Source organism: Poecile atricapillus, chromosome 2 (genome assembly GCF_030490865.1).
Source record: "Poecile atricapillus isolate bPoeAtr1 chromosome 2, bPoeAtr1.hap1, whole genome shotgun sequence".
NCBI classification, from domain to species: Eukaryota; Metazoa; Chordata; class Aves; order Passeriformes; family Paridae; genus Poecile; species Poecile atricapillus.
Window position 1 is genome coordinate 93,020,080 of NC_081250.1, and position 14,616 is coordinate 93,034,695.

At 40.8% G+C, this 14,616-nt stretch overlaps 1 protein-coding gene across 5 annotated transcripts; it reads right to left on the bottom strand.

Moving 5' to 3' along the window:
* Positions 1-457: 457 nt before the first annotated feature.
* MSANTD3 (Myb/SANT DNA binding domain containing 3) lies at positions 458-14,567 on the bottom strand. Of its 5 annotated transcripts, XM_058831706.1 has the most exons (4): positions 14,459-14,481; positions 11,039-11,192; positions 7,647-8,092; positions 458-6,332 (listed from the first exon to the last, which is right to left on the bottom strand). In XM_058831706.1, the coding sequence occupies exons 3-4, from the start codon at positions 8,059-8,061 to the stop codon at positions 5,923-5,925; spliced, it is 825 nt and encodes a 274-aa protein (XP_058687689.1). In that variant the 5' UTR covers positions 8,062-8,092; positions 11,039-11,192; positions 14,459-14,481; the 3' UTR covers positions 458-5,922. The 5 variants fall into 5 exon arrangements, with proteins under 5 accessions (XP_058687689.1, XP_058687688.1, XP_058687686.1 ...); XM_058831705.1 differs by lacking the exon at positions 11,039-11,192 and having other exon boundaries at positions 14,459-14,567; XM_058831703.1 differs by lacking the exons at positions 11,039-11,192; positions 14,459-14,481 and adding an exon at positions 14,026-14,127.
* Positions 14,568-14,616: the final 49 nt, after the last annotated feature.

The window sequence follows — 14,616 nt, forward strand, 5'->3', positions numbered from 1 at the left end:
AGACTGAAGCACACAACTATTCTGAAGCTGGACTGAACAACAAAAGGAAAACAAACAAATCTTAATCAACATTTTAAAAATTCACCTAAATAAAATAAGGACAATCTACAAATCTGTTTTGCTTTATTTCTGTTAAAACAGAGACTTGTTTTCTTAAATACATGTATGTCTAATGTAGGCTTTTTTTATCTAGTCAGCTCATCATTAAGAAGGGAAGAGACTGCTTCTAACAATTTGAATGATTAATTAATATATTTTGCATGTGTGTGTGTGTGTGTGTGTGACTATTTTGACAGACTAGAAGATTTGGCAAAAAATACTTCTTGATTCTTAGAGAAGTTGACTGTCTGTGTGTGATTCATCCACACACTCTCCTGAATACAATAGTTTTACAACCCACAGCTATGGAGTGGACAACCTTTTCCTTTTTCTTGCTGTATATCCTACACCATTTTGGCAAACTGTGTGCTGGACAGATTTCATGTGATTTTCCAGAGTGTGTGTGCATGTATGTCTGGATAATGTAGTCTTGGAAAACTGTCCAACTTCAGTTTTACAAAGTCTAAGGTCTAATAACTCTGGCGGGATTCCTACTCGAAAGTAGCTACGTTTCTTATTGTCAGGCACTTGTGAATGCTATGATAGAGGTGTCCAGAGTCTCAGAGGAGAGACAAGTGAAGACCATGAGGGGAAATTGTTTGACATGTGTGACAGTGTTACTGCTTGGGACAGCTAAAAGCTGTCTTAACTTTGCCTCATTCTGAAAACCAGCCCTTTTTTTTTCTTTTTGACTCTGCAAGTTTTTAATTTATTATTAACATGACTGATGATGTTGTCAGATGCCTAATCCCTTCACCATCAGAACAGTAAAGTTTTCAGAGCCACAGCTAGTACATTTCTATTTTATAGCTCTACTTTTAGGTCCAGCAATCTGTTCAGATTTCTATGTGCACCTTATTTAGATACCAGAGAATTAAGCTGATCATCAGTACAGAAGTCAGTCTGTGATACCAGAAACAGAGACCACTGCTTGCTTTCACTGGAAAACATATTATCCTATTCTTATAGATGGCAGAGTAGAAGAAGTATAGAATAGTCATCTTCCTTTTTATCAAATGTAAAAAATCAAGGAAGAGTGAAGATGTGTGAAGATACAGTCAACTGTCTTGAGAAGAAACAAAATAATAATGTGGAAAGACAGGTTTCCACATTAAATCTTATGAAACCAACTAAGGTGCATCAAACTTTGAAAACAGCAGGCTAGCTCAAAATATGAAATAACAGGACTACTTGTGTGGGACTTGTCTGGGAAAAAAAATGTTTAGATGTTATTTTAAGATTTACATGTAATTCCTCTACCCACAGAGTAGCAAAATACAAATGTGTAGCAGTTTATCATTTCAATGTCATAATGAGAAATACACCTGAAAAGATACTACATGAATGTGTGGCTGTACAGACTGTAACCACAGAGATTCAGAACAAAACAGGAACATCATAATGCAAGTGGGGAAGAAGAAAAAAGACTCATAAAAGCCACTGTAACTACAACCAGAAGAAAAAAAAATACCTGCAAAAGATCATTGAAAAACACCTATGCAATCATACAAATCCTTGGGAAACTATAAAATGTGGTGTTGGAAACACACAGAAATGAATGCTCGTTACACAAAATTCAGCACAACATCCTCAGCTGCACTTTATGCCCAGAAAAAGGCAGCCCTGAGCCATCCCTCTTTCTCTGGTCACAGGGCTGTAATGGGAATATTGCAACCCTGAGTAGCAATAGTTCAAAATCTGAGTGCTGAGTTCAGCCATGCGAGGTTGCACCTGCTCTGTAAGGATCGCTGCTCTGAGAGTGCATGGGGAGGGCTGTGTTTTCAGCTCTGCCTAAACACATCTCTGCATTGCAGGAAGGAGCTTCAGAGAGAGGACCTGTGACAAGTAGCAAGTTCCCTTGCTCTGGTGATAGAGAAGCCTGGGTATCGAAAGAAGTAGAATAGATGTCAGGATAGGCTGTTTGTCAAGGTAAGAACTTTCATTTGAAGAAGCTGTGAAAGGATTCCACTGAGACTTTTCAACTACCGAGAAAGAAGTTTTTTTGTCAGGAAACTTCAAACCTCACTTATGCAGAACCCCAAGGATTTAGGAAGAATCAGAATCACTTCCACAGCTTCAGCATCCTACATTATCTCTGGTTCCAGTGAATGACTTTGTGGGCACAGATTGTCCTTCCACCAAATAACATGGAGCTGGAGTGGAAGAAGTGCTCTTCTCCATACAGGCCTTTTCAATACTAACCTCTCTTCAAAATCCTCTGTTTCCTAGCCTGCGTGAGGAATCCAGAATGTACTGGCAGCTGTGTGGAAAAGGTAACTAACCATCCTTTTTGTGGAAAGGGAAGGTGACAGTAGAGGAGCACCAATTTCATGTTCAAATGCTGTGATATGGGCAGTCTGGGCAAGAGGAAGGAAAGAGCAAAACACACGTCTCTGAATGAAATCCCCTGCTCATACTGCTGGTTAAAAAACTAAGGGTGAACAGAAACATAAGGAAAAAATTCAGGAGGAAAAAAAAATCAAGAGATTAAAAAATTTATACTAGGTAACAGATTACCTCCAAGGAAAACAGCACCTGAAGCTAGGCTCATGTTAATTTGGGGAGCATAAAGGAATTCACCACACCTTGTCTAGAAGGCCATTGTTTCTCTACATAAGAATACAGAGGCTGAGAACAATGGCCACTACATATCTGGTACACGTTTTCGTATGAAGTTAAGAAGGGATCATTTTGCCCTGTGTAACTTTTAAGTTAATTCTTGACAAAAAGTTTTATAGCAAATTGAGAAAAGAATGGGGAATATTCCTCTTAAAATACTGCTGTATTCTATCAGTGGAAAAACCTGGAGAATATACATATATACCTTGGCCAAATGGTTAACAGGAAAACACAATTATGTGAAAGTATTTGAATAATGTGAGAAAAAGGGGGAGAGAAACAAATGTACATATTGTCTGAGATGGCTATATTACATATATGAAAAGTCAAACACAAGAAAAGATAAAATCTACTACCAGAGGGAGTAATTGCAACAAAAACAACAACAACAGCAAAGGCAAAAGTAATTTCTTGAGTAATTTCAATTCCATCACATTGATCACTTTATAAAGCCAAAGCCTGGCAAGGAGATACTTACTTCTTCCTGTTGATATTTTAAATTTTTCTGTGTTTATCACCCAATTTTACAGCAACCAACAGTCAACTATAAATAGGAAGGCAAGAGCCTGTGTCACCTGTGAACCATCTATAGCCTGTACCACAAAACCATCTTGTATAATTTATGTTAGGTGTAACATTCCCATTCTTCCTCTCTGCATGTAATGATCATTCTTTCTTTCATACCTTCATCTTGGCCCTTTCTAATATTTCTCTTATGATCTTCCTTGTTTAAAATAGAACCTGAATTAAAAGGGTCAGTTGTTCAGCCTAGGGACTGTAACTTTTTGTCTCAGAATAAGAAAATACACCAAGAAGCAAGGCATTTTCCACTTAGTACAGTTTGAAAACAAGCTTACTTTAAAGGATTTTTAAATATAAAAATAAAACCATCCTTCATGAGCAATTGTATAACTTCCAGGAGTTCAAGCTATCCTTATCTCACATTTTGTGATATCCTCTCTAACTATTTCATAATTTTCACAGGGCTGTCTAGACCCGGATTGTCTCTATTCTTACCCTCTTCACAGTGCTGAAATTGTCTCCATTCATTACCTTCTAACACCTGGTTTCCATTTACTCTCACTTAGAAGGAGTGCAGGTTAAGACAAATTTCTTTCCTGTCCTTTTCTTCTGGATGGCCTGAACAATTGTCACAACCAGTCAAATAACTGACTCATCTTCCAGACCACAGAATGCAATCTCAGAACAGTAAGGTCCTCACTTCTGTTTACTTTTCTTTTGCCTCAACTGTTACTACACCTTCCAAAAGTGTTTTTGTTCAGCAGAAAAAGTGCCCATAACAATATCCTTCTTTGGAATTCCTGCACTTTCTTCACACAGCCTATTTATAAGAACATGGAGTTTGTAGTCAAAAAGATCTGTCTTCAGATTCCACCCAGGCCCTATATTTTTATCTTGCAGCAGCCCAGCATATTGTTTTTCTCTGTCATATAAAATGAGTTGTAATAAATAGCTCCCATTGTGATTGCTGGTTTTAGCACATTTAAGAAAGTAGCGCAGGTACCACACTGTTAACCACAGCGAATCCTGCGGCTGATAAAGGCAGTGCTCACAAAGATGAATCACCAGCAGTGAAAGCAGGTCAAAACACACACACACACACACAAAACCCTACTCAATCCAAAACAAAACCAAAAGGAACTCGCTCCACCAGGAAGGATATCCAGGGAAAGAGATAGGAGTGTAACTGGGAATGCATGCCTTGTAACATACTCTGCTTTGAATACATTGCTCACAGTATGGACTTGCCCTCAGGAGTCATGATCTGAAAATACTTTATTGAATAATGTGATACTCATATTTTTCAATGAAAATGTATGGTTTTGTCCATTTTTCTCACTACTTCAAATGATGGTTGTACACCTTCCTGTAAAGCAGGTTTTCACACACCGGAAGTTCTTATGAATCCTAAAGGGGTTCTGCATTTTCTTAGCTCTTGCCCCACTAGAATAAATGATTGCCAGGGTAAAGATTATCTTTATTTGTGCTTTCCTACTATCTACTATTCTGGACATCCAAAATTTGTGGGGACCTTCATGTGAATGCCTTCATTCAAATCATGTCCATCACCCCTCACTGACAGCAAAGGCAAGAAACACACCACCATAACACACAGGACATAACAAAACAGAACAGAACAGTGCTTCAAGACAGGAATGATTCCCTTGAACTGCTTCCCACCCTATCAGAAGGAAAAGAGGGTGAGTCTTAGTATTTTCTTCTAGCTAAGGAGAAATAATCAAGATAGCTGCTACACCATCAAGTATTGCATAGGAAAATACAGGGAGACTTTGCCAATGGACTGGCTGGCTCACTGCATTTTGAGAGCTTTATGAATCCTTAAAAAGCTCTTCTCCTCAGAATGACTTCAGGTGAACAGCACACAGTGCAGCACACAGTGGCAGCAGCATTTGACCCTCCTGTTTGGGTATTCTGATGGGTATTCTCTTTCAATACAAGATGGGCCTGGGAATGACAGAACAAGCACAGTGGCTTTTGAGGAAAAAGTGACTTTCTTTTTAACTTCTCAAGTGTCAGAGCTCAAACAAGGAGGGCCATTCCACAACCATTCTCTCAGTCAGCCAGCCAGCTGGGAAATATTACTGTTCTTCAGAAGGAGAGGGCTGTTACTACAGTGGCCCTCTTGCTACATCATTCATTTTCACATCTTCTATGAAGAGTAAGTTATGGACTGTATTAACTAGTTTATTTTCCCTAAACCTCAGCATAATGATCCAACTAATAGCTGTCAATTACCTTTTGTCTCAATAGGAGAGAGCAACTCCAAACCTTGCCTCTATTTGGGAAATGGTAGATAGGAAGAGATAGAAATGAAAACAAACACTACAGCCTGGTGTTTAAAGCTGTTAAGTTTTCTTATGAACACCCAATGTAAGAACACCCAGAGTACCTTAAATTTGACAAGGATCAAGGGTGTTCTGAGAGAGGAAAATACGTTCACATTCTAGAACACTGTGCATGTCTGTGAGTTAAACAAATCAGAACTACCTACAAATGAACAATAGAGTTTTCCTCTTGTTTCCCTAAACATTAAGAGTCATAGTGTGTTCACTATCAGCCAGGCACCTATCCTGTCACTGTACATTCACAGTAGAAAACCCTCTCTCCAGTGCTTGTTACTCATAAATGTGCTAAATCAGACTGCCTCTGCCCTTCTGTGTTCTAAGGTGAATTAGGAAAGGGTCTGTTATAGGATGATACAGGCCATTCTTTTGTAATGGTCTGCAGTTTTCTCTCCCAATACATTTTCTTTTTATTTAGCACTTCCATTTTTATCCTGTGCTCTTCTTCAGCCATCTCACACTCTCTTTCTATTTGCTGTATCTTTGCCACATGGACTTCATTCATTTGGATTAACTGGAGTTGCAAAATTGACATTTGCTGATGATGCTCTTCCTCATGCATCTTTTTCAGAGCACTCTCCTGAGATGCTTTACTTCTGTAGTTCTTATCTGCTGCTATTCTGATATCAGAACATGAAGGCTCAGGCTGGGAGGTACCTTCACATACTGGAAAATGTACCATCTCTTTGTCTTCATCACAAAGTTCTCTGTTTGACACAACAAACGACTCTATAAACAAAAGAAGAAAGAGCATTATAGTATTCTCTTCCCTTCCTTCAAGAAACAGAAATGTGGTAATATAAGTTACTGACACATGCATCTAAACTTTGTGCTCCAGTAGCAAAGCACAGGAGCCACTACATAATGCAGTTCTGCTGCAGAATACTAAAGGCATAATAGGCTGAACAGAACCACTTGGGGCTCTGTTGAAAGACCTTCTAGGCTATAGTGGGAGTTCAGAAGACCAAAGTGAATGTAGACACCTGTAAGTGGACAGCTAGATTTAGGTGGCTGAGCCTGGAGCAAAACCTTAATGCAGCCATTTAAGTTAAATCCATACATGACTTGCGATATTTTTATGAAAGATCTGAGTGTCAGGTGAAGCTGTATCAATATGAATATCAAAGGACTGAGGGAATACTAGGAAGAACACTTCTTATTACTTCCTTATTTCTGCTGTAGATATTGTAAACACAGTAGTGTATATTTTTAGGAAAAAAATCACATTATTCTAACTTTGAGAAGGCTCTGTGAATTCTTTCGAAATAAAAGAGACTATGCAGGGAACAGAATAATTGCCACTGCAAATGAGGGCCTCAAAATACATTCCTATCCAAAGCGCAATGATTAATTATGGTAAATGCAATTATGAAAGACACATTCTAAGAATGTTATCTAACAATGTAGCTGCTGTTGTCTTTTGAACAAGGACAGTCTTCTGTGTGAGATCCTGACATGATAAAATTTGCAAGAAACTGTTGTAGCTGTGCTCCCTTCTGGTATTGAATTATTCCTTCTGGGTATGCTTGCCAAACAAAGAAGAATGTAGAGCTGAACTTTTTCAGAAAGGCCATTCTCCAGTGTGGACTGCAGTGTGAAATATGGCTGGCTCTACGTATTCTTTTTAGTCCTTGAAAACAAAAGAGGAAAGACCTGCAGGGAACTGTTGCAGCAAGCAATTGTGTATCAATTTGCTGCTGGTGGCTTTTGTCTTTTTCTTTTTTTAAACCAGCAAAAGGATACTTTAGGAACGATAAAGATAGCCTTGGGACTGTTCTCTAGAAAGCCAGCAGGATAGCAACTGTGATGCTTGCCACAAAGCAGCAGATATGTCAAAAACAGATGAAAAAAAATTATGAAAAACCTCACACCCGTTTAACTCCCAGAGGCCAAGGGAAATACACAGAGCCTTGTAATATCATAGCTCGGAAATTACTTTTCTATATCCAGCAGTCACAGCTAAGTGGAGAGATTTGAAAAAGAATCACTGGCAAAATCACATACAAAGCAATACTACTCACATCATTACAGCAACATTTATACCTTGACTAGAAGCATCAGGCTGATATTCAGAGTCTTCTTCTGGTGGGCTCTGCAAAAAGTACATTTGCTCAGGCATTATGCCAGCAATCTTCTCTTTCCCTACGATGTGAGTATTTATAAGTGGGCTAATACTTCTTTTTACCTTCTCCCGCCTTTCATGTGCCATTATCTTTTTTGTCCGTGCCTTGATATTTTCCCAGCATTTCTTTAATTGTTTGAAGTCTCGCAGTGATACACTGGGCTGTGAATTATATTCATGAGCTAGTGCTTGCCAGGTGCGTTGTTTCAGAGCAATAGTTCTTGCATCGCTTTTTTTACATTCAAGCACGTATTTGTATTTTTCAACTAAGGCAAGCAGCACACTCTTCTCCACTTCTGAGAAGTATTTAGCAGGCTTTATTATTTCGTTTTGCATTTTCTACTGATTCTCCAAGAAGCCAAAATTCCTATGAAAACAACAATGAAAGAAAAAAAGAAAAAAAAAAAAACCACAAATTAGAACTGGTTGCAGTATCAGGAAACTGATATCAAGGTTGCAGTGTTTCAGCAAAAAAACCCTCCTCAGGATAGCTTCTGATTAATCTTATTTTCTAGAATAGCTTGTGAGTAGTTCTAGAGTACGTAATGGAATGATCAGGTAAGATATAATACAATTACGCATTGGTTTATGTTGCCGCTTCAGTGGATACATAGTGCCAGAAGTTAATAATGAATAGTTGTCTTTGTTACAATTTGTCTTGCTACAAAATACTCAGTATATACTTAGTATCCAACTCTTAATATCTTGTTTTCATGTTCATTGCACGTTTTGACTCGCAGAAAGTTTTCAAAGCCCTGAAGGTAGGAACAAATTCTGAAATCCAGCGCTCGCTAGCTTCAGGTTTATGTCTAAAGCCACCTTCAGCATGTTTGGGCTGCCTTTGGTATACAAAATACCATTTTTTGTCCTTGTTGATTGTGTATAACTAATTTATCCCTTCTCTCTACAATATTTGAAAGCTGTATGAGCAATGATAGCAAGAAGCTTTATTTTCAAAGACTTTTCAGGTTGGTTCTCCCCCGTGCTCTGTCCCCCCACCTCCTACTCAAGTAGGCAGCAGGATCCTGACCTGTATTGCAGTGCTGAGAAGCAGCAAGAGTTGCAAGGAGACAAGAAATAACTACAGGAACCAGCCACGTGGAATGTACAGGTCCTTCGCCCTTGACTGCTGGCCCTGCACGTGTGGCAATTCCTTGCACTTGTGCAGCTGATCACTCTGGGGAGCCAACAACCAGGCTAAAAAGAGTTTTGGCATTACTCAACACAGCCACTGCTATACACTTAGAGTGTGTCAGCAGCCGCTTCTCTTCTCAAGCCTGTTAGTATATACTACAGGAATAGTCAATAGGAAAAAGGTAGCTGATAACAGGGAATTCTTGGCCATTCAAAAAAAAAAAAAAAAAAAAAAAAAAGGCAAAAAAGCAGTGTTGCCTTGAGTTAACATGACTGTGAAACAAAATGTATTTTTGCTTCTTTTATCTTTTCACACTTCCCCCCCCCCCACCCTTCCTTTCTGCTGTAACTATGTAGCCCAAATTACTTTTAGATTTTGGACAGAAATGCTGCCTTAGCTCTCATTTATTTTATTTTTAATCATTAAACCCAGTGATACAACATATATAACTGGTTCATATCCCTAACAGTCTAGGATTCTCCCAAAATTAATTTTCTAGTCTTTTGCCCATTGTTTCTACTACTACTCTCATAACATTCCTTGACAATGCTCTAGATATCACCATCAGGTTTCCTCCTCTCAATATATTTTTCCTTAATTCCACTTCACTAGGACTTTCTTTGTGGCATCCTTGTAGCTCCTTTCCTCCAAACATCTTAGTACTTCGAGTTATTCCCATCTCTTTCAGTAAAGGTAACTACTTATATTTTTAAAGCAAGCTAACAGACAAGCTAATAGCGAAATGAGAACCCAAGCCTGACATAAAAGCAGCATCTCTCTCGAGTAGCCCATAAAATATGACAAAGCCCAGCTGCCCTGATTTCAGTGCGGACAGACTAAATTTTCTTCCTGGAGGCTGGTACTGTGGTGTGGTTTGGATTTAAAGAGAATAATGCTGATAACACATGGATGTTTTAGAAGTTGCTCAGTGGCGCTTATTCCAAGTCAAGGATTCTCAGTTCCCTGTGCTCTGCCAGAAAGCAGGTGCACAAGAAGCTGTGAAGGAGCACAGCCAAGACAGCTGATCTGAACTGATATTCTATACCATAAAATGTCATACTCAGTGTATAAATGAGGAGGGAGTTGGCCAAGTCCTGCAGGTGGTGGGCAATTGTATTGTGCATCTTTTGTTTCTCTTGAGTTTTCTTCCTCTCTCCCCCTCTCTTTTTCACTACAAGTATTATGATTATGATTATATTTTATGTTGTTTCAATTATTAAACTGTTCTTAGCTCAACCCACAAGTTTTACTTTTTTTCTGATTCTCCTCCCCACCGGGCAAGGGGTGAACAAGCAGTTGCACAGTACTTGGTTGCTGGCTGGGGTTAAACCATGACACCAGCAAAACAAAGGAGTCAAAGAACAGGGGACACAGTGAAACAAAGCCTGGAATAGCAATACTGAAGCAAAGTGAATAGAAGTAAGTAACAGTCTAGGTCAAGTCAGTAGCTAAGTTGTACCCCTACTGAAAAAGGCAGCAAACACTTGGTTTGCACTTTCTGTCAGTGTGTGACTGGTTATCTCTGGCCAGCAGCTGGGGCAGCTGGCACCTATGTGGGTCCTGGATAGTCACAGTTCTGCTCTCTCTTACCAAATCCTGGTGTCACAAGGACATGGGAAAGATGAAGTTTTTTGCAGCAGACAGGATCTAGGGGACTAAGGGGAAGATCCATAGGAAAACAGAAGGTAATAGTGCTACGGCTCATAGAAGAGCTAATTTATTTTACATGAAAGCAAAAGGAGGAAGAAAAAAGAGAGCTGGGTGGCTGAGCATAAGGAAGAGAGTTTCTTGATCCAATATTTCCTCTGTCACACTGTATCAAGTTATTTTTTATGGTCTGTGAAAACTTAAGCCACCCCCAACGTTGGTGACAAGAATTCTTAAACAGCTATAAACTCACAGAATAAACTAGGTGTAAGAAACTTCTTTCATCGCATACCAGTCATTATGATGTCTAGGTCTAATAGAAGTGAATCTGCTTCAGTAGCTCCTTAAATAAAATACAAATTAGGAAGAAAAAACAAAACCAACCAAAACGTAGTCAGGAAACTGACATCCTAGAAAAGATACTGAAAAATGGCAAGTTCTCTCCATGAAACCACTCTGAGAACAAGTAAAATAAGACACCTATAATGGAATCAGCCTCTATCTATTAATCTGCTTTACTTACATACTTACTGCACCATTCCAAACCATTAAGTTGCTTTAGACAGCTGCTAAAATGAAATTCTTGGGACTAAATATTGGTTCTCTATCTTAGCCTCAATTCCACCAAGGAATGAGGTGAAATGCAGTCCCACCAGTAAGTTGCAAGGCTCAATAGCTTATGACCCTGAAAAACAGGGATCAATCCATGTGGTTAGAAAGGACTGATTCTACCTTTCACTGATGCATGTAAATCTTACTTCTAGTTTTGAAAAGGTGAGAGAATCTCAGACAAAAATCGTTACATGTTTATATTTAGAAGATCCCTTTATTTAGAAAAACTGGATTTTCAGAACTTTGGAGACTACATTCAAAAAGTTAAACAATGTTTCTAGGACTTCTGTATTCCAGGTGCTCAATATTTAGCTCCACAGACTGGCTGAGATCAGCTGATGTTAGTAAATATCTGACATCATAATCATCAAAAATAAATCTCTATAACCATTTATAAATATGAATTCTGATATATTACCAAGTGATGTACTAGAATAAAAGCTCATCTTTCATGGATGGAGCAAATTTAATTATCACTTTCATACCACACTTTAATTTACTTCTATTATTTTTTTACAGTGGCAGCATCTGAGATCCCCAGTCATAAGTTCAAATACTAAATATTAAAGAATGGCAACGTAAGTCCTACTCTGAGAGAAGACTGTATCAGTCTTTCTTTACAATAATTACATTCCTAGTATTTGTTTTCCTTGTATTTGTTTCCTAAACATACACATTGTACTTGTGTCCTTTCTGTGAAGAAGTCAGGATTACGATCTAGGATGCATAAAGGAACTCAAGAATTGGTGTGGGTAGTTTAATACACAGAAGAAAAAGACTTTTGGAAGACTCTTCTCAAGCTCTTACATGTTTAGCCTACTTTCTTCAATGTATTAAAACCCATTTGCAATTAGGTGAACAAGAAAGCACTCTGAGATGTCATGAGAATTTAGAATACCGAGAAGTTGCGTCAAAACACCACCATATATTTATATTCACCCCTTTTTTCTTTATGCATATTATTCACCTTCTTGCAGCCCACTGGCTCCTCTGCAGAATATGAGAAAGGACTCTCACAAGCCCACAGAATTTCCATTTTGAGGCTAAGCAGTCCTTCTAGGACATATGCCTGAGATATAATTTAGCAGGTAGGAATCTGTGCTAAAATCAAAGTAGTTTACTGTGTATAGCTCATCCCATAAACCGGATTGATTTGTGTGGGCACATGAGGACAGCTGCAAAGTAAATTTTAAGAAACAAAGACTAGAAAGCTTGTCTCACTCTTACAGGTGCCTAGGCACCAAGACACATGCAGTAAGAAAGCACTTTATCCTAAATATCTTCTCCTGGCATGACTCAATTCAAAACTTGCCTTACAACAAAGCAGTGTCCTAAGTATTTGTCCTCTCATACAAACCTCTACAGCTTTAAGATAACAGAAATATTTCTCAGCTCCTCATCTTTACTGTGAAATGTTGTGCTGCATTCTTCTTTTAAAGACTATAAGGCATGTGATGTGATCTTCTGGAAGAATAGCTTGAAAAAAATTTACACAAGTTAGGAAATGCACATATGTTCATAAAAATGTCATACACGTGCATTATTTTGCTTGCACACATCTAAATAGACACCCAAGCTCCAATCAGTTGCAAAGAAGCCCAGAAAAAGGAAGAAATTTGGTTTAAGTTGGCACATGTGAGCATTTTTAGTCAATGAAATGGTTTTTTAGCCATAAGAAAATGAAGACAGAAAGTTATGGTGGAAGATTTACCCCAATTGTTAAAAAGGTTACACTAACCAAACCTAAAGAAAAGAGTTCATTCGCAAACTGTGGTCACTTATGGGGTGAAAATGAAGTTTACTGACCAGTGCTAACAGAATTACTACCAGAAATATTCAAGGATTGATAAAAACAAAATTTATGTCTCTAATGTAAATTGCAGGTGAAGCGCTAAACCTAATCAGCCAGTAATTAACAACACTGCATATCCATCATAATTCTGTCCTTTTCATCCAGTGCTTGAGGACCAAAGAAAGGCATGGAAATGCAATGACCCAAACTAGTCACAACAGGTTTATATTTCATTTGAATGACAGAACCAGCAGTAAACAGTGTTCTTCTTCCTCAAATGTTAGGTTTTCCTCGCCAAGCTTCTATCAGTGTTCCAGGCCTGACCCTGCCTACCTTGAGACTTGAAATCACTAGGTAATTAAGAGCACATTGCAAATATGAATGAGATCTATACTCATAAAAATGTGTTTTAATCAGATTTTTAAAAAATCCCACCTCCTTGGGTGCTTCCCCCCACGCTTTAATACAAATGATGTTATCATGGATCATCCAGCAAACAAACAAGATAATCTATTAGTAAAATTCACAGTTCTTTACCCAAATTTCTCTTGCCAGATTTTATACAGCTATACACGGAAAGATATTAAAATATATACGTATCCATATCATATTATACTATAGAAAAACACAGATAGGTTTTAAGCGGGTCATCCCGCTACCCATGGAGGACATCCAAAGCACTTCCCGCAAGCAAGGTAATGGATGCAGGTTGTTATTCCGAACGAATGCCAGAAATCCATCAAAAATAGGCATAATGTAGTAATCCTACCAGACTCTCCCGCACCCGAACTTCTCAAACATTAACTCGAGCTTGGTGGGGTTTTTTTAAGTCTCCTCGCTAGCTCCTCTTCTGCTCGAAGGAGAAAGGAGAGCAGGTCCAGGCTCCACAAAGGCGGCGGCTCCCCGCCGGGCGGGCGCGGAGGCTGCGGCGCGGTGCGGGCGCATCAGCCGCGGCGGCGGGGGGTGCTCGGCGGGCGGGCGGCCGCTGTCACCCAGCGCCCGCGGGGACGGGCGCCGGCGGCGGGGACAACCCCACCCTGCGGCCCCGCTGGCTCCTCGTAACAAAGCGCCCCTCGGCTCCCTCCCTCGTTCCCTCGTTCCCCGCCTCCCTCACCTCCCCGCCCGCAGGCCGCCGGCACCGCTCCCTCCAGCTCCCCGCAAACCCCGCGCTGGATTCCCGCCCGCCGCAGCACGGGCGGCGCGGCTCCGGCCTCTCCCGCGGGAGACACCGCCGTGCCGCGGGGACAGCCGGCCCGGGCGATCCCGGGCCTGCAGGTGCGGCGGCGCTGCGGGAAGGCGGCCGCGGGGAGATGCGCGAGTGTGTTTGTGTGTGCGTGTGTGTGTTGTGCGGAGCGGCGTGCGAACACCCAGCGGCAGCCAGGAACGGGGTGGGAAGCCCCGCCTGCACCGGGCACGGGCGGAGTTCCCGGGACGCACGTCCCTGGCGCGGTGTGCCCATCCGCATGCCGATGGCGGGGCCCCGGAGCGGAGCGGGACGGGGAATCCCCGCCCCGGTGCGGCGGCCCCGGACCCAGCTCGGGCTTTACCTCCGACAGCGCCCGCCGGCCCGACGCGCCTGCGCGCCAGCGCCCCCAGCGGCCGCCGCGGGAAGGGCCGGGGGTGCCGCGGCCGCCCCGTCCCCATCCCCGCCCGACGCCGCCGAGCTCAGGGCCGCGGTACCGGGGCTCCCGCCACCCTTCCGTGC